Here is a 21568-nt window from a genome sequence, read left to right as displayed (position 1 = left end):
TATCTCTGTATTTACAGTTTATTATTCTTATTAACTTTATAATTGTTTCGCTTTTAATTGGTGCCGTCTAATGCTTTATCAAAATCAATGTCTAATTTTTACGAAACAGTTCGAGAGTAATAAACGCGATGTTACGACACCAATTAAAAATTAAGTCAGTACTTTTCCCTTTGAATAAAGGTTTCCTTGATTATACGAACCACCGGAAATACTGGCTAAATTTTTCTTTTTTTTTTTTTTTTTTTTTTTTAATAAATGGTGGAAAGGAAAGACTTATAATCATCACACGTATCGTGATACGTATGATTATCTAAAATCTAAAATATAGGATGCGGTCGGATTAAATCAAATCAATTATATTAAACATGGAGTTTCATCGAGCTTTCAATCGTCTCAATAAGTTTTAGGACTTTCTAATTACATTTAATTTACCAATAAATATAATTGATGTACTATTATCGATGAATTCCATGCAAAATGTAAAATTCGAAGTTCTCATAAAAGTTTCTTTATCAATTAATCGTAATCAGACTCGATCATTTTATCTCTATAGAAGATATTTACATTTCTATTACTTATTTCTTGTTCTCTTTAAATCTTTTCGCTTGCACATCGCATCACAAATTGTATTAAAACAGTTTTATGAAAAAGTGAAAATACTAAATTTTATTGAAGGCACAAATATATTAGTTTCTTTTTATAATACTTGACTAATCCACTGGGGTGCTAATACTTCTTTTGACAGGGTTTTTTCCATGCATTATTTTTAGACACTTCAGTTTAAGTTCAATAGCGCATCCATTCTTCACTATAAAAATCTTATTTACTTTTTAATCTAATATACTGTTTCTTTTATTTTCTCCAATAGTTGCAACAGTGGTTCGAAACTAATTTTTTTTTTCAAGAATTTTTTGTTCCATTATTTCTTACATAATTAATTAATTGTAAATTGGAATAAGCTCAATTATAAAAGTTGTGTTCATAATTACACATCTTACTTTAATCTTGTTTATTTTTTAAATGGTTAATAAAAATTATTCTGTAAAATTTTTTTGGAAGGAGAAAAATATCTTATTTACAGAAAATGACAATCTTTGTGTGTGATCAAATAGCATAGAATTATTTTTCTCCAATAGCTTTCAAATAATATTTAACTTGAATTGGACAATTATTGCAGAAAGTTGTTCCTCAACATTTTTAGATATTGAAATCCAAAAAGTATGTAACATATCAGATGGGCTAACAAGTTAATGTATCCTGAATAGTTTTATAATAGTTTGATACTTGACAGGGAAATTCGATTTCGCAAACAAATCCCCATATTTTTACATGCTTTATTATGCATACGATATGTACGCTTACACAAAGTGTTTCATTAAAATTGACGAACAACAAACTTCTCTATTGATAATTATATTGAAAAATTGTACCGAATTTAAAATATACAAAAATTAGTGGACGTGACAAATGCATAATTACTTTGAAATTCTTATGAAAAAGTTGAATTAGAATTCATTTTTTATACAGCAGTAGGAATTACTTTTTACTATTTTTAATGAACACTTTGTGTACAATAAAAAGATGATCTACAACTTTTATATAAAGAAACCTGATATAAAGATGGGAAGACAATTCTTAGAAATTACATTATAGATTAAGTATTGCATGTTGTAACATTCTTACCAACGATTCAAAAAGAACTTAATTGTTGCTTTAATAAAAAAGAATAATGCGTTGACGTGACAGTCTCGTTAAAATACCAACGACACAGATGAGTATTCCTCTTTTTTAACGGGAGACTCCAGCTCCGTTCTATGATTGTCTTTTGACAAAAATTTTCCATTTTTATCCTGATTAAAAAAATGCATCAGCTTATAACTAAAGCACACTTCTTCGACTGTGCTTTCCTAACAGTTTTCCTTTAATAATTACATTAAATGCATAACAAAACATGAATGTATATAGTCAAATTTGAACATTTCAAATATGAAAATATATGCTTCATCATTGGTTCGTTTTCATTGCGACAAATGATACACTCTTTACATAAATCAACTACGCTGAATTTAAATCGTTTTAAACTCTAACTAATAGAGATAATCGTAAAATTTTATAATAAATAAGCGTCACGTTCATAAAAATTTCTTAACAAATTCTTTTCGAACAGAATATATAATTTGAAAACGAATTTTTTAAAATAAAAATTTATTTACAAAAAAAAAAAAAAGATTTGTCGCGATCATTTTTCGCAGCACTTCTTTCCTTAAAAAAGAATAATGCACGTAATTTGCAACGTGCAAAATTATGTTTCATCTGTCGTTGGCGCGGCATTAAAACATACAGAGAATAAAGATGTATCTGATACAACAGATAAAAACCATAATGTTCCGTTGACAATAATGCTAACTAGACGTCATTAATTAATAATTATTACATGATTAACTGCTCTATAAGTAAACAATTGGTCGACTCATGTTTTAAGTACACTTTCATTACCGGGTTAATAAGACATCATTCCGTGTCTTATTCTTAAGTAAGCGCTGAACAATACAAAATACTGGTTTGTTTTATCATCATAGTAATAATCATTAAGGGTAAAACTCTGTATTCGTCGTTCACTTGAACAGGTTGAACTTATCTAATAAAATTTAGCATTTTTATGCTATCTGATACCGATTCTCTCTCACACTCGTTCTCTCTCTCTCTTTCTCTCTCTCCCTCTCTCTCCCTCCCTCTCAATTTCTCAACTTCTGTACATCACTATTATTTGTAAAAGTAAATGCTTTGCATCTCTCCATCGATTATACTTTTTTCAGTCTCTTTTGCATAGAAATATGCATGCTGAATATTTCGAGCATGCCGTAGGCCATCTCGAAATTCGTGTTTCAAGACAGGTTCTCGCATTATGCGATGCCTGCGTGGAAGCATTTTCATTACAAAAAAAGAAAGATATTAAAGAACGAAAAAGAGGGAAAAACATGTTTTCGTCTGCTTCGTACATCAAGTAGTTCAGCTCTAATTAGTCCTATAAGAATGTAGTCCCTTCACCCAGAACTAATGTATCATGGACCATAAATGCTTATGGTTTCTCTCTAATTCTTTTTCCGCTTCTCGATTACCTAACATATCCGATTCCCTAAGCTTATGGACCCTATAAGCGTGGAATCTGAAAAAATAAGAACATCCAGTATATTTATCTTTCTCTAGATTTACATTTGTATTAAAAATAAGATCCTATTATATGAGACAGAACGATTAAAAAATGGAACTCTATGGACAATCAACAATTAACGAATAAACTTACGGCATTGTACATTGTGGTGATAAATCAGTGATCTCCTCTAAGCAATTCCATTAACAAATTAAACGAGCTGCCTTCTCCTTCAGCGCGCTTTGCACTCAGCAATTCCTTCCCTGCTTGGCACGTTCTTTGCAAATCTGGGATTCGCAACAACAGTTCGCCAAACTTAGCTGGCATCTCTGGATACCTCGCTATAGTGTACTGCTGCAACGCTTGTAATGCTTTCTCTTGGGAGGCTCTAACTTTCTCAGGTTCCTTCAGTTCACTCGTGTCAGAAGTCAACAGAACTATCACCTTCACGAAACAAAAAATGAAATAAAATTATTACACGAACTTTATTAGTTACTATGTATACAATAATCTATTTTTAAAAAATCACCTTCATCGCAACATATTCGTATTGGTCCACTCTAAGTCTTCTCAGATTATTTGTGAACGCGAGCATCCTCTCAATGCAGGTCGCCAGACCAAGCTGTCTAGCTTGCTCCAGAGTGATCGACTTGCCGAGAGACACTCGAATTTCACCGGGAGTGCTCATGCTACGAAAACAGCACGAAAAAAGTAGTAACTCGCACCAGGAGTTAATCAACAAACAAATCTGATCATCAATTGAAATGTTCTTAAACAGCGGGAGGCTCTTGCACCACTTCACTATTTTATAGAGCCGATGGTCTGCTATGTTACAGAGATTCGAAAGAAAATCAGGATGCTGAGTCGAGTTGCCATTCGTATTGTTCCCAATCTGAGAATTACTGTTAATAGATGCGGCACGATGCTCGTTGCTCACGCCAGAAACAGAGGAAGACGACCTGCCATCCCCCCTGTTACAAAGATTTCCATTTCCTGCGGTCCCATTAGAGGAACACTCAACAGTCTCGGTCCCTGGTCCAGTCCCACCTCCTAATAACGTTGCATCATTGCTTCTGGCAATATTGGTCCCTCCAGGCTGGACTCCAGACATCCGATCATTGTCATTGTAATGCCACAGATGTTCCACATCCATGATATCCTGTAGAAGTTGAGGCACCACTTGCATCTTGTGCGAGTGATTAGAGTGATGCCTGACAGAGTAATGATGCTCGCTACCAGCTGGGGCTGGACTGCAGTTCCCCCCTGCTGTCATCTTGTCACCAGACATACCACCCGCTGGACTACCTACTAGACTTGCTGGGAGCGTGTAGGTACATTGATAGGTGCTTCTTCCACCTCTGGTACGATCCTCCCTAATTGCCTCGAGCTTCATACCTAATAATAATTCAATTTAGCATGTAAGCTTAATAAAAATATTATTAGTGTGTTCTGCATTGGTGTGTTAACCCACAAGAAATCGAATTTTAACTTATAAAAAATGAAAAATGTTCGATCTTTCAAAACTAGTTATTTATGGGTTAACATACCAATGCAGAACATGGTTCAAACTATCACGTGTTTTTACAGGAACTCACCCATATTGAGACACTTGTCGAAGCGACAGGCTGGACACTTTTTCCTGGTAGCGACGGTAACCGGGCAGCCCGCGCCTCTAAGGCACACATAATTCTTTCTGTTTTGGACGGTGCGTTTGAAGAATCCCTTACACGATTCACAGGAAAAGATCCCATAATGGAAGCCGCTGATCTTGTCCCCACAAATTGGACAAGGACTGTTGATCAGCTGCTGTCTAGTTGAGATACCCGAGGGAGCGGAGGGTATTCGACAGTCTTCTTGGTCATCAGTGACAGCGTGTCCCTCGGGAGAGAGCTCGGAACCAGGAGCTGAGGATGAGTAATGATGCGGCACAGCTGAGGAGGCTGTCCCTGGTAGATGAAGGGGACTTCCTTGAGCCACTTGATGCTGATGATGCTGTGAATGTCTCGGTTGCTGGACGGGTGAGTGGGTAGGAGGGCTGAGAGAACCGTAGCTGTAACAGCTACTCGAAGCATCCGAGTTGTTCCTCGACAGCGAGTGCGATAACGACAGCGATAACGAAGAGGTGGAGTTATTGAAACTATGACGCGAAAGAGAGAGCGATGAAGAAGGGACTGGACTTCCTGCTCCCAGAGCGGAGTGTCGTGCTGCGTGGGGACTCTGTGTTGGCGAACTAAATACACTATAGGCTGAGTGGATGGCAGAGTCTGGAGACGGTACCTAAATCATTTCAAAAGTGTGAGAAATAAAGTGACGCTGAATTTTTCACTTTAGTACTGTAACAGAAATTCGTACCTGCGATCTTGTGTGACTGTGCTTCGTTAAATGGTGTCTGGGGTTCAATACTGGGCTGTGGTTTGGAGTGGAGCTGTTGTAACCACCAAGTAACTTGCCCACGAGAAGAGGCAGGTCATTCTGTTGCGTTTGCTCTAGGTTCTCCATATTCCTTTGCTGTTGCTGCTGCTGCTGTTGCATCTGCTGACCATGGGCTAAGGACAGACCGACGTCGTGGAAGGAATTCAACGTGAACCCTGGACTGGACCGAAAATCTGGCTCTGGTTTTATGGGGAACTTCTGTTCCATGGGACTGCCACACACCTGGACGCCTTCCATCGACGTCTCTTCATGAGTGTCCTGCAGAGAGACAATCGTCTTTGTTAGTAAAAAACAGGCAACAAATATATCACTATATCTAATCACACTTACTTGATTAGTGATCGTGTTGGAAGACATTTCTTGATCTGACAGCTCTCCCTCCCATGACATGGGTCTCTCTGGTTGCTGCTGAGAGACATCGTTCCCATCGTAACAACCGTTCCCATCTTCAACGTCTCCGTCGCCAATTTTCTCTCCACTCCCCAAAACATCTCGCTTCTTCTTCGTGCGCAGATTCACACCGCGGAAGTCGATCTTACTTATCTCACCATCACTGTCCTCTGCGTCGTTGTCCACGTTCTGGCTCAAGACACCGACTCCAATCCCGATACCAATGCTGTGCGAGCCACCACCGCTGGCAATTCCCGTCGTGGATGGGACACTCGAGTTCCCGCAGCCCAGCACAGAACCACAGTTTGAAACCACGGACACCGTCACGCCGTTCTGGCCAGTGAGGTACTTGCAGATGCCCTTGCCTGAAACGTTCGTCCACGACTTTAGAATTCTATGCTCCTTCACCACAGAAATGTATTTCTACTGAGTTCTATTTATGAGAAAGGGTTTTCTGTAGCTTTTAATGGAGACTGATCATAGCAGATAATCGTATGTCTCTTTGTTATAGACTCGCTGATGACTTTATGGTCAAGAATAAGTTTTTTCAGAATATACTCTAAATGTGTATAAGACAATAAATCAAAGGGAACAAGTCTGGTTCGAAGCTTGTTGATTTATCGGTTCGAGGAAGCCCTCATCAGGAGTTCTAGGGTTAAAACTCTGGTCTTCGTAATTTCAAGGTACATAATGAATGCAGCAGCGAGCTTATAACGAGACAATACAGGCTTTTTTACACACACTTCGTGGAGCTGATTACCATCGTGTATATCCTGATTAGGAGGCACGTTGATCGTCGTAACGGAAACGTTCTTCCCCGCCTCCGTGGAACGAGTCGCGGTGATCGTGCACGAGTGTCCGCCAGGAGTCGAGGAACAGCAGTTAGAGGAGGAAGTGGCCGAAGTGGTGATCGCCAGGGAGGAGGTAGAAGTGGTGCAGGATGCAGAGACGGAGGCGGAGCTGTCTGGAGCAGCAGAGCCAGTGGAGGAGGAGGTGGACGTAGTGGAATTAGTTTTCCATGACTGCGAGGAAGTTGGCCACCAGCCTGGACCTGGTCCTGGCCCAGGCCCTGGGCCCTCGCTGGGCCCGTTTTGCTCCGACATCCTCAGCTGGTTATGCCGTACGCTCTTGACGCGATTCGGGATCTCTGGATGGTCGCGAAACCCTGCGGCATCCTGGGAAGAACCTCTCTGGCTGCTAACACTGGTTTCAGCAACCCTTGGACAAACTTCTGGGTGAGCTGCTCGGCTTTCTGCTTAGGGCCGCCCGGATTCGTACATTGAAAAGCTGGCTCTGTTAATACAAAATACAAATTTATGAATATTCTACAAAATAATATAATAGATAGTAATTATTAGATAGTAATAAGACAGAACAAATGTTTGAAAAATTACTTTTTTATTTAGCCTATTGGACTCAAAAATATGCTTTCTTATATTCGTTAAAAACACTCTAGTATTTTTATTATTAACATCAACCCTTAAACACGTGATTCTTCTTTTTAAAAATCATCTTCTATAAAGTGTCAATTTTTGAACCAGAAAAATTCAGAATCCTTTTTTCTATTTTTGAGAAGGTATCGAAAAAAATTGTAATTCAGGAATTGCAGGGAAGAAGGATTTATCAAACGTCCGGAGACAAAGTGGTTGCATACATCGAAGTTCCGCTAGTGCGCGCTGACGGCCGTCCCGCAAGGTCGATCCACTTCCGGTTCCCGCGGAACCACCGATTGACCTTCGCGCGGAAATGCAAACGCGCTTTACGCCTTTTGTTTATGTAATTAATTCACGCAATCGGTACAACGTATCAAGCAGGAAACAAACGGTACAAAATCGTACACCTTGCCCGTTACGCCTGTCCATACATCAACTATTACGCATCAATAATTATCTCCAGATGTTGAACAATTACGACGCTTAATGGTCGTACAAAAACTATTGTACGTTTACATTACTTGACAGATGTAACAAAAGAAACACCTTGCGCTGAAGACACATATAAGTACACGAACAGCATGAAAGACGAGGCACAACTATTAAACCTAACCTCAACCTAGAAGTAACAGTACACGTTCTTTGCGATCCTTTTTTCACGAAAGGAAAGTATTCCCGCTAGAAATGTTATACACGAGCGATGTTTTCTGAATTATCAAGGGAGACTGTCTTATTTACTACTGATGAATTATTTATCTAAATCTTGCGTACAGGGTTGAGTTGAAACACTTGACGATTTCCAAAATGAAATAAAGAGATATACTAGATCCATAAAGAAAGATTCATCGTGAGTTTTTAGTAACAAAGGTTTATTAGCATAGAGTGATGCCTACTTAATTAAAAACTGACGAGTGTTTCTCCTCAATCCCTGTACAAAGTAGTACGAATTCAAAACTATTCTCACGTGTTACATTTTTTTTAATACAGTCAAGGAGAACCACAATAATGGTACTATTCGGTACAATTTGGTACTACAATAGTGGTACCAAAAGGTTAATAGTGTAACATATTTACAGGGGAATATAAAACTAGAAGTCCCTAGACTCACTGCTCTATCTAACAGGTACACGAAATAAAATAATACAGTGTTAAAACATGTTAATGCATTATGGTAGGTGACCTTCTACTGGTATTTGTCGCCAAGATGACTTTTAGTTAGAACATCGGATTTCGATTAAAACTGATATGTAAATAAACCGCTTAGAGGCTTACAGCAGGTAGAATCAAGCGTACATTATTATGCGGATATCTGTTGCGGGATATTATACGAATATCTCTACCCTGTTCTCTCGGAGGTTTGCGGAGGCCACGACGATAGTAGCTACAACTATGGCTGCGACGCCGGCGGTAAGGTCAAGGCCCTCTGCAACCGCCCTACCCAACTCCTATGTACCTTCTTGGTCACGTGACGTGACTCAAGGTCTTTTCTCCCTACTCTGACCGGCACACCGGCCACGCCATGCCACGCCAAGCTACACTGTGCAGCAATGCATCCAGATCGCTCTTTTTCGTGTGTTCGAACGAATATCTGGACCCCAAAGCCAGAGTGTATTAAAGAGACATTCCCACTTGGAGGCGTGGACTTTGGGCGACCTTTAAAATAATGAATTATTATATTACTTATAGATATTTTAAAGATAGTCTAAAGTCGACACCTTCAAGTGAGAATACCTCTTTAAGTCCACTTTTTTCAAAACTGCCACTTGACATGTTTTCATCATCAAATTCTTCACTCTTTATATTCTGAGCAATCTAGTTTTTCTGCTTTTTTGTCGTATTGATTTATTGCCTCTTGCAATGTTAAAGGAAGCAAGCTGAGGAACGATTAAAATTGATAAGGCAAGTTAGAAATAGCCTGGAGGCGAGAAAAAATAATTCTTGTCCTAGCTTTTTATCGCCACAGCCACTTCTAATGCTTATCATTAATCATGTCGTAATATCATTCCATCTTGTATTACTCACAATAGCGTGACAATGTGTGATTCTCTTCTGTACCTAGGTATGTGCTAAAACACACTGCTCTACTGGCCAATAGCGTGGGAAGTAGTATCGATATCTCCCAGACATTCCGCTCTCATTACGCGATGTGTGAAATTCTATCGAAAAGCTAGAGTCGATAAGCTTGAACGAATCATCGATTTCTATTATTTTTAATATATTACTCATATCGAACAGAACCTGTTTTGTTATATTGACAATATTCACTCGTTATAAGTTCGTCACTTAGGCTACGAATTTATTTCTCTTGTCTAATTATAAGACTATAACGAGTAGATCATATAAATCAGATAACTTTCATTCAATAATTCCATTCTTCTTACCAATTTTATTAGTGTAGTAGATTATTCTTTTCTAACCTCACAAATAACTTATCTGGCTTTTCCTGAAAAACATGCTTTTTCGAGTTATGTCACTGTTGGAATGCACGTGCGCTGTATTTGTATACTTCTTTCTTAAAATTAGGTTAAACGATGAAATTGTATTGATCTCGAGTCTTATTGTGTTTTCAGTTTGTCTGTGATGCTGAACTATTGCTCGTGGCTTAATAGAAGGTGTAGGCATGGCAGGTGACGCGGAAGAGGGATCGATGACCTTAGAAGTACACATCGACTCTATTTTGAGCGAGTCGTATGTACCGTAGTCCCCGATCGAGACTCAGGAATGACCGTGAAAAAAGAGACACCACGTTTATTTCCACTGTTACGTTGATCTCGTCACTGCCAACGAAACGCGAGCCAAATCAGAACGTCGTCGTACTCTCGATTCGTATAGGGTGTTAAAAGGGAACAGGCCTGAGGCTGGGATCTTAACTCCCACTGTGAAGAACAGAAAATATTTAGTCAACATGTAAAATCTGATTAGAACGTTCAGAACAATAGAAAATGCTCAACATGTTGAAGTTAATTGCTGGAATAAAAATTCCGCTAAAGATCGAGTTACTTCAACTTCATTTTTCCACTTGTTCAACTCAGTAATTTACTAAAAACATAAGATACTCTGCGATAATAATTCATAATAAGGTTAATCACATTAATTTTGCCTCCATTTTGAAATTCATATAAGTTCATGAGAATCCCAGGAAGCACATCTACGCAAGATGAAATTCTACATTCTTTCCTAACACATTGCGAACATTATGTCATTAATCATCCTCGCTTTCACAATTCCACGTCGGCTAGTCGAGCCTCGATGGATTTTAATTATTCGATAAAACATGTTTCGCGAAAAGACACGCGGGCATTGGCAATTGCGAGAGGTATCCATCGGGTAGGGTGAACACTTTCTAAAACGATATTAACGCAGAATAAACGACCTAGCAGACTTTTGACTTTAGCTCGACGTACCGACGGACGATAATCTAGCGAGTTACGTGTCGACTGTACTTTGCGAACAATGGGGGTACACGTATCTCCAACATCGATATATTTCCCCAAACAAAAAGAGCGTACATGCACACAACCATTCAATAATTGTCCTTTTTTGGAAGTCTATTTACGGATGAGTTCTAAAGCGCGTAGACTTGCTATTAAAATTAATAGAATATAGGTTATAGAATATAGTAGGTACACATATTTTTTCTACATCAATCTTCCCACACGAATCGTCGATTTGTAATAAAACGTACTTGTCTTTGCCTAGAAATTAACCTCTTGAGGGATGGAATTTTTTAAAGTCGAAGACAATAGGTCATAGGGACCTTCCTAGGGAATATTTGCCCTTAAGAGTTTTCACTGAAGAAGATTCAATTTTCCTAGAGAATAAGTACCCCCAAGAATTTTCACTAAACAAGATTGAATTTTCCTAGGAACTATGTACCTCCAAGAGATTTTATTCACCAATTTAAAGAAGACTAAATCTAGGTATGTGACATATGTCTCGCAATCAGTCTCCCTCAAGAGGTTAAGGAAGTATAGATAAGAAAAATTGATGTTCTCTTCACGCACGCAGGATTTTTTCGCGTAACAACGCATTTGCACGGTGACACGCGTATAGGAATTCCATGGAAGCTCTCCTTGACTCAGCTGTCACGCACATACACGTACGAAAAGAGTACTAGCTTCAACGTGGAATCTTTCTCTCTCTCTGTTTCGCTCGGAAGGTAGGCGCGGTTTTCCTTTCACCCGGGCCAGTGGGCCCAACTGTGCATATGTTTAATATATCCACTGGAACGTGTGTACAGTAATCTCACACACGTGTTTTCTATAGCTGCACGCGCGCCTCTGACAAGGAGGGGTCCCCAGGTGTAATGCTGACTTTTTAATGAGCCTTTGTACAATAATAGGGCTTGAAATACTGAGGTTATTGATATATGCTTTTAATCGTAAGCAATAGTTCACGAGGAATTTCACGTTGAAATTTCACCGCCATTTATCTTTCAATACATAACGAAATAGCTTACCTGTGAAGATACTTAGGACTCTAAGAATTCCTATTTAAAGCAAACTTAGAAATTTGAATATCTGTATAACAAAACACAAAAAATGTCAAATATGAGAATCATTCAATAAATAAGTATAAGGAAGAATGTTTTGGTAGATAGTATCTTACTGACTATGCAATATTTTATCGAGACATTTAACGAACAAAATGGTAATGTGAATGAACTAGTAAAGTGACTGTGTAGCTATTAACCTAGCATTTTAAACAATATTACTTCAAGTCACTCTCTCTGATTGATAAAAAATCCTAACATATACTATCAAAAATCCCCAAAAGTACTAAAATAAATAAATGCTGAGAAGCTTCACGATACAATTTCTGTATAAAAATAATTATTATGAAACAGTTACAAATAACCCTTAAGTGACGATCCTTCCAAGGCACTTTTCGACCCCCTTGAGGTCGAAAGCCCCCAGCAGCTCACAAGGTTGTGAACGCAGGACATAAAGCAATTTACCAAGTGGTCCCTGCATCTCTACTATCGTCTGTGTCTAGTTAAGCAACTATAGGCACAGAAATAGGCCTCTGCGTGAAACGACATCTAGGTGAAGTACTGATAATTACGTAAAAATGCGAGGAATGCTCATTTTTCATTCGACGGGTACACCTTGTATGAGACAGCCCTGATGTACACGCCGATCGGAGATACTCAGTGGTCTGGTGTCAATTAAAATTATTATAGCCGGTCGAGGGGCATTTTTGAGCAGCATCGAGAACCGGTTCGGTTCTGGACCGACTGCAACAGCCTGGCTACCGTCTCCCATGCACACTGCCGCATTTTGTTTTCGCCTGCACCAACGAGATCGCGTCGGATTGGCTCTGTCACTCAGATAAAAGTACCATTCACTATAGAAAACAATCCATTGGCCAGCGAGTCTAACGAGATTTCTCTCTCAACGACTCATAATCGAACGGTTACCGCGATAAATGTACACTTTTTGCAGCTACAGTAGGTAGGAGTTATTCGTGAGTACAATTCAGAGAAATTTCGAAAGTAACGTAATGATATGAAATAATTATTCATCTCAGACGTTTACGTAATTGTCGATTAAACAGTCCCCACTTTTGGGTTAATTTAATTCCTGCTGTTTTGAAATTTTTCAATTTTTGAGGAAACTCTTATGTAAGCAGATAGAGTATATGTATATGTATTCATAAATGAAGGTCTCTTATGAAATTTTAATTTAAGATCTATGAAGGATAGAATTGCTGAAAACGGTTGTGCCTTGTGCCATTTTACTAGGAAATGTCACTAGCTCGAATGGGTCACTAGAAATTTTAACATTTGAGTAAGAATAGTATCAAATACTTTTGGGTCATTTCTTTTCTAACCTATAGCCGTTTCAATTTAGAAGTAATCAATTATCTTATTTTCGAACTTTCAATTTCCTCCTGTCTATAATGGAATTTTTCTGCTCAGCAATTCTCAGATCGCAATGCATTCGCGTATTTATTATAGTTTTGATTCTGGATCAGAGCCTTGAGTCAAACGGTTTTCCACCGACGCATTAGAATGCGCCGCAGGATATTGCTTTTTAAAACGAGTGCGTACTAGAGTTGCATACATGTACAGTGAACCGGTACGAAACCGCTAATGACGTTTTCCAATATGAGCCACGCACTAATGATTTTTCGAAGTTCGTAACTACCGTGATACTGTATACCAGAGATAGGCAACATTTTACTCAGAAAGTGAATGACAAAATAATACATCAATTTCTATTCTCTGTAATCGAGTATAAGTACTTTTAACCGAATAAGAATTTATTTAAAATATCCTAACCAAAAAAAATTTCTATGTTTTAAAAAAAATTAACGACTTTTTTTAGTAATCCTACTTCATTACTTTTCAGAAAATCTAAAAGATTTAACCTTAATGTGTAAGTGATCACTATTTAGTCAGGGAATTAATGCTTCTCTCTGCACACATAAAAGGGTGATTCAGGTGCACATATCAAGGGATACAACTATTTACTACTGTACTAGATGAAAGCACGTTTACAGCATGTTAACAAATAGTTACTCGATGCAGCAATGTTGGACACAAAGTTAAATTAAAAATGGTAATTACAGTGCAGAACGTGTTGAGGAAAATCAATTCGAAGGAAGGGGCAAGAGGAAGAGAAGGAAGAGGAGGAAGACTATCGTTGAACAGTAAGGAAAGATCGAGGCGCGGCTGGGCCAGTACGTCGAGAAAGGTTCATCAATATTCATAAGTTGCACTAGGCCTATCCGCGTCTCAAGGATCCAGGGAGTTTCCAGCACGTACTCCTTCTCCCAGTCTCCTTTTTCCTCTCTTTTCACGTGTAGGGTGTGTGGCTGTACATGCACAAAAGAAACATTCGTGCAGCGACACAGAATTCTATATGTAAAGGTGCGTTTAGACCAAACGAGCATGACCACAGAGCGAGAGCAAGATCATTCATTCGTGGTCGATGCAAACGGTCATCGAGCAATCATCATTCGGAGACATTCAACTTCCAATTCTGTGAACAACTGAATGAGTGACTAGAAGAAAGTGTTACATTTCATAAAATTTACAGGAAAATGTAAAAACGATTCATTGTTCATTGCAACGATTACAGAAGCAGCTGGTGTAACATGTATATTTCTTCCACTTTGAAAAATAAATAATCCAATAATGAGAAACTAATCCATTAATCACAATTTTAGTGTAAACGCACCTTAATACGCGCGCACACGTGCAGATCGCCGCGTAACATTGTTGCACATGCGCAATGAAAGCGAGGTAACAGAACGTTCGAACTTTATTGCACTGAATCTAAGAAAACCGAAGGAATGCATGACCTGCTTCTAAGCGCAACTTGTAACTACATTCATCAAACTATCACAGACTGCTAAAAGAGTGCAATAATGTAATTAGTACTTGTAGTCCGCGGTGACACTTTGAAATTGGCGCCAATTTTTCTTCGACACCTTGTATATCTCATGTACTTGTTTGTATGTATGTTTCACTTACTAACATTACTCGTGTACCATTACACGTACACGTATACATACATGAAGGAGTATGCACGTGTATGAACGTATATGCACGCGTAATGTATATATTTTGTGGTCGTGATAAGATCGAGAAGGAGTTTGCGCAATCTCGGGTAGCGATTACCGCGAGAGACAGTGTCGTGGATAGACAGACCCGTCGCCGCCACTAGAGGCTGGCTTTTACCTGTACATTGTTTGATGGAGAGGTTAGACAGTAGAGTAGGACTCGATTAACCGAAATACATACTGAGACTTGAGTCTGAAGCACCCTTTTAATAATTGCAGTAGAACCTCTCATAACTGAACCATCGTTATTTGTACAGAATGTATCTCTAACTCTATGTTAAAGAATTCGTCCTTTTTTAGAGGTTATACATATATAATAGTATAATCTGATGTCCCTATACCTCATACAAATACTGGTAAAAATTAAATAAAATTCTTCTCCCATAAAACACTCATTACCTAATATTACTAAAAATCAGTCGAAGTTCTAAGGCTGAACCACAGTCATATGTTAAAGAAACGATAACTTTATCAGAAATATCAGATAACGAAGCAATGCTTCCGTGACATTTAATATATTGATTACCCTTTTAGCAATTACGTAAAACAGTAGTGAGTCGCCATTTAATTTCAGATTATTCAACTTTTTAAAAAATTTTTAATCCTCAAGGAAACAAACTTCTGGTTTTCCACGGTCAATAAAGTAGAGCTTTATCAACTGCAGGTATCTGTAAGCGTAAAAAATGCTGCATACGTGAAATTACTATTGCGTGCATACATACTTTATTGCAGAGAAGTATTCTTAAAAGCTACTTTTCAAATATAGTTCTTCTATAAATAGTAAAATATGGAGAATGACTCGACACACTAGATAATCTTTCGCGTGACGCTATTGTTAGAAGTCTAGCGACTTTTGCGTGTTTCGTCAGAATTTCCAACGTTACAAGCAGCTTGCCTATCCAAGACGGTCTATCTACCGTCAATGTCGCATCAATAATGTCATTACTGGCTGTGTACACGTATATACCGCTATAGGCTAACGCCCCATCCATTTGATCCCGTTTCCCTTCTTCTGTAACAGTCAGCCTCGAGCGAGCGATTTTCTCGTGCTCCCCCTCTCGCCACTCCACGTTTTTATTCGTCTTTCTCGAGTTACCGTCTTCTTCATTCGTTTTGTTTTTCGCGCTTTCTTTCTTACGCGGGGCATTGATAAACAGTTACCACTAGGGATATTACCGATGGAAAATAAAAGAAACTTCATTTTTATTTTAAGATTTAACAATGCGCCTGTAAAGAAGCCATCAGTGACAAAGTTGATAGCGTGTATGGCACAATTAAATTTAAAAAAAAATAGAAATTTTAATGGCTTGAGAAACAAACGCGAGTCGACAAAAGACACGTACAAGATACTTCTATAGTAATCTTATCGTCACATGAACGGATAATCGCGGGGTAAACTGTTTTATCTAACCGATTAGAGCTAGTTTTACTTACACAGATTATTTTTATTCTTTCTTGATTTAATATGCGTCACTGTACAACCCCCTTTTAAAGTCCTGCGTTACGTTTCGGGAGACGATGGTTAGGTTAGGAAGAACAGGAAGATAGACAGGTGGTCAAGTAAAAGTAAAAGTATTAATGAATGTACGCGAGAGGTTAGGTTCGATTTGCATATTATAAATATTACATGCGTTGTTAAATAACTTCTGATGTTCTGCTACGGTAATGAGTAGTTTAAATAAGCACAGGTGTGAGAATTGATTAGAGAAAAGGTTTATAGGTAGAATGCTAAATTTTTGTTAAGTTATTAGTTCCTTGATTAAAGATAACGTGCCTACGCGTTAGATTCCGCGTTCGACCTTCGACTTGATAACAGCTAGGATAACGTTCCGACAAGAATGCATTTATCACTGCAGTCGCGGCGGTTAAATCGAGTTGCGTGAAATTTTGCACGCATGCGTATACACGGACACGTACGAAACTACTATAAAAAATTACTATCTAGTGGCTCCTTCATTTTTATTTCGAATAAAAATATAAATGAAGTCCAGTTTTTCATTTTGCACTAAAGTTACATAAACATATTTTTCCTGGGAAAGTTACATAAACATACTTTTCTTTAAATATCTCCAAAATTATTCACTTAAATTAGTAGATAATTATTTGCACCTAACTTATTAGTTCCGTAACAAATATCTAATCTCTTATAATAAATTACAAGAGACTCAACAGTGCATTTTCAATTTTCTACACCTCCACAATAAGACAGCCACAAGTCAAAAACATAAAAAGAATCTAAATCCCAAATTTCTCTTTACAAAATTACTTAACATAACCCAAACCAACTAACCTAACCATCGTCTCCCATAAATAAAATTCAACTTCTACTCAAAAAGTGACCGAACGAACATTTCATATCTAATACGAAGTTATTTCCCCTGTAACTCAAAATTTCCCCAAGCCCGAACCATCGGTCACCAATAAACCATCATGGCGGTAAGTGCGTGAAACGTACCCATGTTATCGTACATGGGACGCACGGAACTAACTGCAAAATTTGAATCGAAACCGGTTACCCGAACGTCAGAGCGATCGCCTTGCAAGAGATCGCGAGACCAACGTCCATACGCGACCATTGGGATCGCGAGACCGACGTCCATATGCAACCGCGTTTTACGAGAGGAAAGTCGGCGTGCTAGAGTCGCGCGATCGAAGAAAATCCCCAGAAGACGCAGGATCTCCCGCGTTGAGGAACACTGATCTGCACTCTATATCGCGTGTATTATCGTCGATGGTGGGGATGGAGGCAAAGGGTGCAGGAGGGGGACGCGGAGAGGCTCAAGGCCGGTCACGCTGTCAAGCCAGAAAGTCTGCGCGCCGAAATATCAACATGACTTGTCCGGCTCGCAGTCAGTTAGCCTTGCTCGTTGCTCCGATTAGCTTCGCACACGTTCGCAGGATCGAACGCGTGCATCTGCGCGCGAAACGGTGTACAATCACTGCTCGCTATAATCTCGCGATTTCTTAACCAGTAACAAGTCGGTGAAGCGTGAGGCGCACGTTTCAGGGACCTGTTAATGCGTCTGAGGAATGAAACTTATGGGAGATTATAGTTACGCGTAGCAGGGATCAAAAATTGCGAGATTATAGCGAGTAAATGGAAATGAGGGTTAAAATGCGAAATACACGTTTTGTGAATCAACTTATGCGTTGATTAACAAATGAAATAAGATTAGATAGGAATGTTGGGAAATTGAGCTTCTAGCGAGTATGATTAATATTTAAGCTAAAGCGAACAGTTATTACACCGACTACGAAATAAGATTAACACTAAGAGAAAATGAAATGATCCTGAGAAATGCTGAGCTTATAGAGAACAACTTGTAGATATGTACGTTTAAACGTAAGACAAGCGTCTTACGTTCCAGCGACCACTGAACACGTCGACCGAGAAACGAAACCAAGAAAAAACTCGAGCAGTAATCCCAACGCGTAACAACCTTGCCTCCACTAAATACTGCAACCGCGTGAAATTCTGCAAACGAAAATCCATTTTCTCGGTTTCCAATAAACGCCAACACCGACAAGGGAAAAATTCCCAGCTTTCGGATAGGTGGTAGGACTACAGGAGCCTGACAGCTGATAGTTCGTGACTCCGCTCGTATCGAGGGAGGTTACGAAACTCGTTACCGCGAGAAAGGCTACGACACGATCTCTCGCAGAAGGAAAGAAGCGGAGTACGTCGATGTGTGAGCGAGCGTGCGTGTGCGAGTGCCTCTGCGACTCGCGAGCCTCGGAGGAGAAAGAAAGAGTGCAAGAAAAGGACAGAGAGAGCCCGAGAGAAAGAGAGAAAGAGAGGACCACAGAAAGACGAAAGAGACGCCAAGTGCGGGAGAAAGATTCCCGCTGGATCAACGATCGACCGATTTCTCGCCCGATACCCCGAGACATCGGCAACCTCTTCCTCGACACCAGCAACCGAAACGGTTCTAACGAAAGACACCGAGGCAAAAAGTGAGAACCATCGACAGAGACAGAGAGGTGGGGGGGGAGAGAGCAAGCAAGGAGGAAGAAGGAGAACGAGGAAAGAAAAGGGGGATAACGAGGAGGAGGAGGAGGAGCGAGACGAGGGGTCATCGGGAAACATAACCTCTGTAAGACGCAACAGTACCCGACGCAGTACGATTTTCAGACGTCACCTTGCCCGTTCCCCCTGACCAGAATTCCACGCGCGAGCGTAGCCCTTACCTTATGCTCTACGCCGCCGCGACGGTGATCGTGGCGAGGCCTCCCGCTCGTGGGCAGCGTTCCTGGACGGGGCACGACATGACACGGCACGGCACGACACTCTTGACAGTTTTTTCGAACGGTTCCACGGTGAACGCCGCTCGCCTGGGCACACGGTCGCGACAGGGGAGGAGGAGGAAGAGGGGGAGGGGGGGGAGACGAACCGAGCCCCGATGGATCCACAAACACTATCGACACTTCCGTTTAACGCGACACTGGGAAACGGTGCCCCCGCGCGCGAGAAGTAACAGGCGACCGAAAGAAAGAAAGCTCGGCACACCTTCGCGTCACGTTACAACGAGTTACAACGAGCCACGGGCAGCTACAAGGCGTACGGGGCTACCTCGGCCTCTCCGTCTCCGTCTCCGTCTCCGCTGTTGACTGGTGGCTACCTCACACCACAACCTCGTCTCTCGTACCTGTGTCTCCCTCCCTCGTCGTCCCTCTCTCTCGCTCACGCGCTACGCTCTCTCGCGTGCAGCGGCGGCGAGCCAGTCGCGGCGTGGTACAGTGCAACGCCACCAGATGGACGACGTTGTCGCGCCGACGCGAGATCTACAGGGCGGCGCGAAAGTACGGGAACGAAACGCGAGGAACGCAGGGCTGCATTCAGCGCGAGGCGCGGCGGGCTCGAGATGGGCCCTCGTGGGACCGCGTTTTAGTGATTCGTTTTTTCAACGCTGAAAAACAGTTGCAGCATTGTATGTATGTAGTATTTTGAGGTACGATTGGCGTGTAATAGATTTCCGAAACTGCTCTGATGGGTTTATGTACTTGTAGGTATTTTCAACGTGATATGATTTTATTATTAATGGATTTATTATTTTCGAAATGTTTTGTATTATTTTTTAGGGCGTGTAAGCTGTTTCTAATGGTTTTTGAAGAAATATTTCTAAATATCTTTCGGTTGTCTGGAGAAATTCATTGTAAATGTGGAGCGAAGATTTTTTTGCTCGAGTATCTCTTTCAGGAAACTGATTTTGAAAAGGCGAAGACTGATTTTATTGAAGTCGGTTCAGTGGTTCTCAATCTAGCCACTTGTTACTGCATTTGATACACAAAGTAGCAATTTATGAAGTAGAATACTTTTTCAATATTTTATGGATACATATTTTATTACAACGAAATTATAAACATAACCTACTGTATAAGTTTAAGAATTGCTATACATTACATAAAACAATGCAGAAATAAGTCACTCAAAGAAACGACGCATAATCGTAATTAAATACTTTCTTCTTTTGTCCGTTTTGTTCCTGTTTAACGTTGTAAGTGAACTCTAGTGTACTTTCTTATCTTTATGTTCTCATCTATGAAATAAAATCACGTCTGATTAATTTTAGTGTTCAATTTCCTCACATAAGTATCTTGATCGAAAATTTTCCAGTGATCAGATAGATCATATGGAACGTGCCAATATGGCGAACGCGGGATTTGCTGTAATTGATGTAGCATTGTTAGGTGACTTGTGTGCTTGATTTATGGTGTTTGATTGTCCTTTCCAAACATTGATACTTTCAATTACTGCAGTTTATTTTGTGTTTTCCGTGAAATCAATTACTGCAGAGGTAGAAGTTCGAGCAATTCTTTAATTGTGGCCCATTTGATCGTAAGAGTGAACGTGGATTTACTGCTTTGAGATCGACGGAGTGCAAATAGGCAATTAATACGCTGCATGAGGTTTTCCTATTCACATTGACAAGAATATACTGAGAAAATGTAAGCGTTATATTTCTGTTACTATGTTGTAGAATAACTCATCGACTCTATGTGATATTTCGCTGTTTGTTAGGTTATGACTGTTGGCATACAATATATTTTAATATTTACCACAGTTTCGAATATACAGTGAAAATTGTGAGTTGATTTTTATCGATTGACAAGGCTACTTTTTTACTGACAAAGTATAGCAGAATGTTTGCTATTAAACATTTTCGAGTATTTGCGTTTCATATTACCCGCCTTTTACATTATTCTATCACAAATTTATTCGACATACATTTTGTATTACGGTCGAATGAATTATTTTTATACAGTTGTTTATTGGAGTTAACTTATTTATTTAAATAATGCTCAAGCCTGTATTCAATAGATCGTTCATCCCCAATACAGTAGCAAAGAAAAGAATAACTAGAATGACATAGTAGATTAATTATTTTCTACGAGTTACAAATAATCACTCTGAGAAATTTATTATAATAATGTAACTTTATTTCAACACTGTAATATTGCATTATGCGAACGAATAACAAATCGTAGCCCTACTCTAATCGTATAATCGTGTCTTCGTGCTGACTTTCGGTGGTACCGTTAAAAAAATAGAAAACATCTATAAAATACCATTAGAACTGTTCAGAATCTATCG

General features: G+C 39.4%; 1 protein-coding gene across 1 annotated transcript; it reads right to left on the bottom strand.

Moving 5' to 3' along the window:
• Positions 1 to 234: 234 nt before the first annotated feature.
• Positions 235 to 19527, bottom strand: Hr39 (nuclear hormone receptor FTZ-F1 beta). The gene is made up of 8 exons (XM_076389423.1): positions 19165 to 19527; positions 6735 to 7267; positions 5915 to 6339; positions 5504 to 5842; positions 4747 to 5428; positions 3681 to 4546; positions 3305 to 3595; positions 235 to 3166 (listed from the first exon to the last, which is right to left on the bottom strand). The coding sequence occupies exons 2-7, from the start codon at positions 7075 to 7077 to the stop codon at positions 3329 to 3331; spliced, it is 2922 nt and encodes a 973-aa protein (XP_076245538.1). The 5' UTR covers positions 7078 to 7267; positions 19165 to 19527; the 3' UTR covers positions 235 to 3166; positions 3305 to 3328.
• Between the last annotated feature and the right edge of the window lie 2041 nt (positions 19528 to 21568).

This window comes from Calliopsis andreniformis, chromosome 12 (genome assembly GCF_051401765.1).
Source record: "Calliopsis andreniformis isolate RMS-2024a chromosome 12, iyCalAndr_principal, whole genome shotgun sequence".
Classification (NCBI taxonomy): Eukaryota; Metazoa; Arthropoda; class Insecta; order Hymenoptera; family Andrenidae; genus Calliopsis; species Calliopsis andreniformis.
Note: the sequence above shows the minus strand (reverse complement) of the source record. Positions and strands in the feature narration are given on the sequence as shown.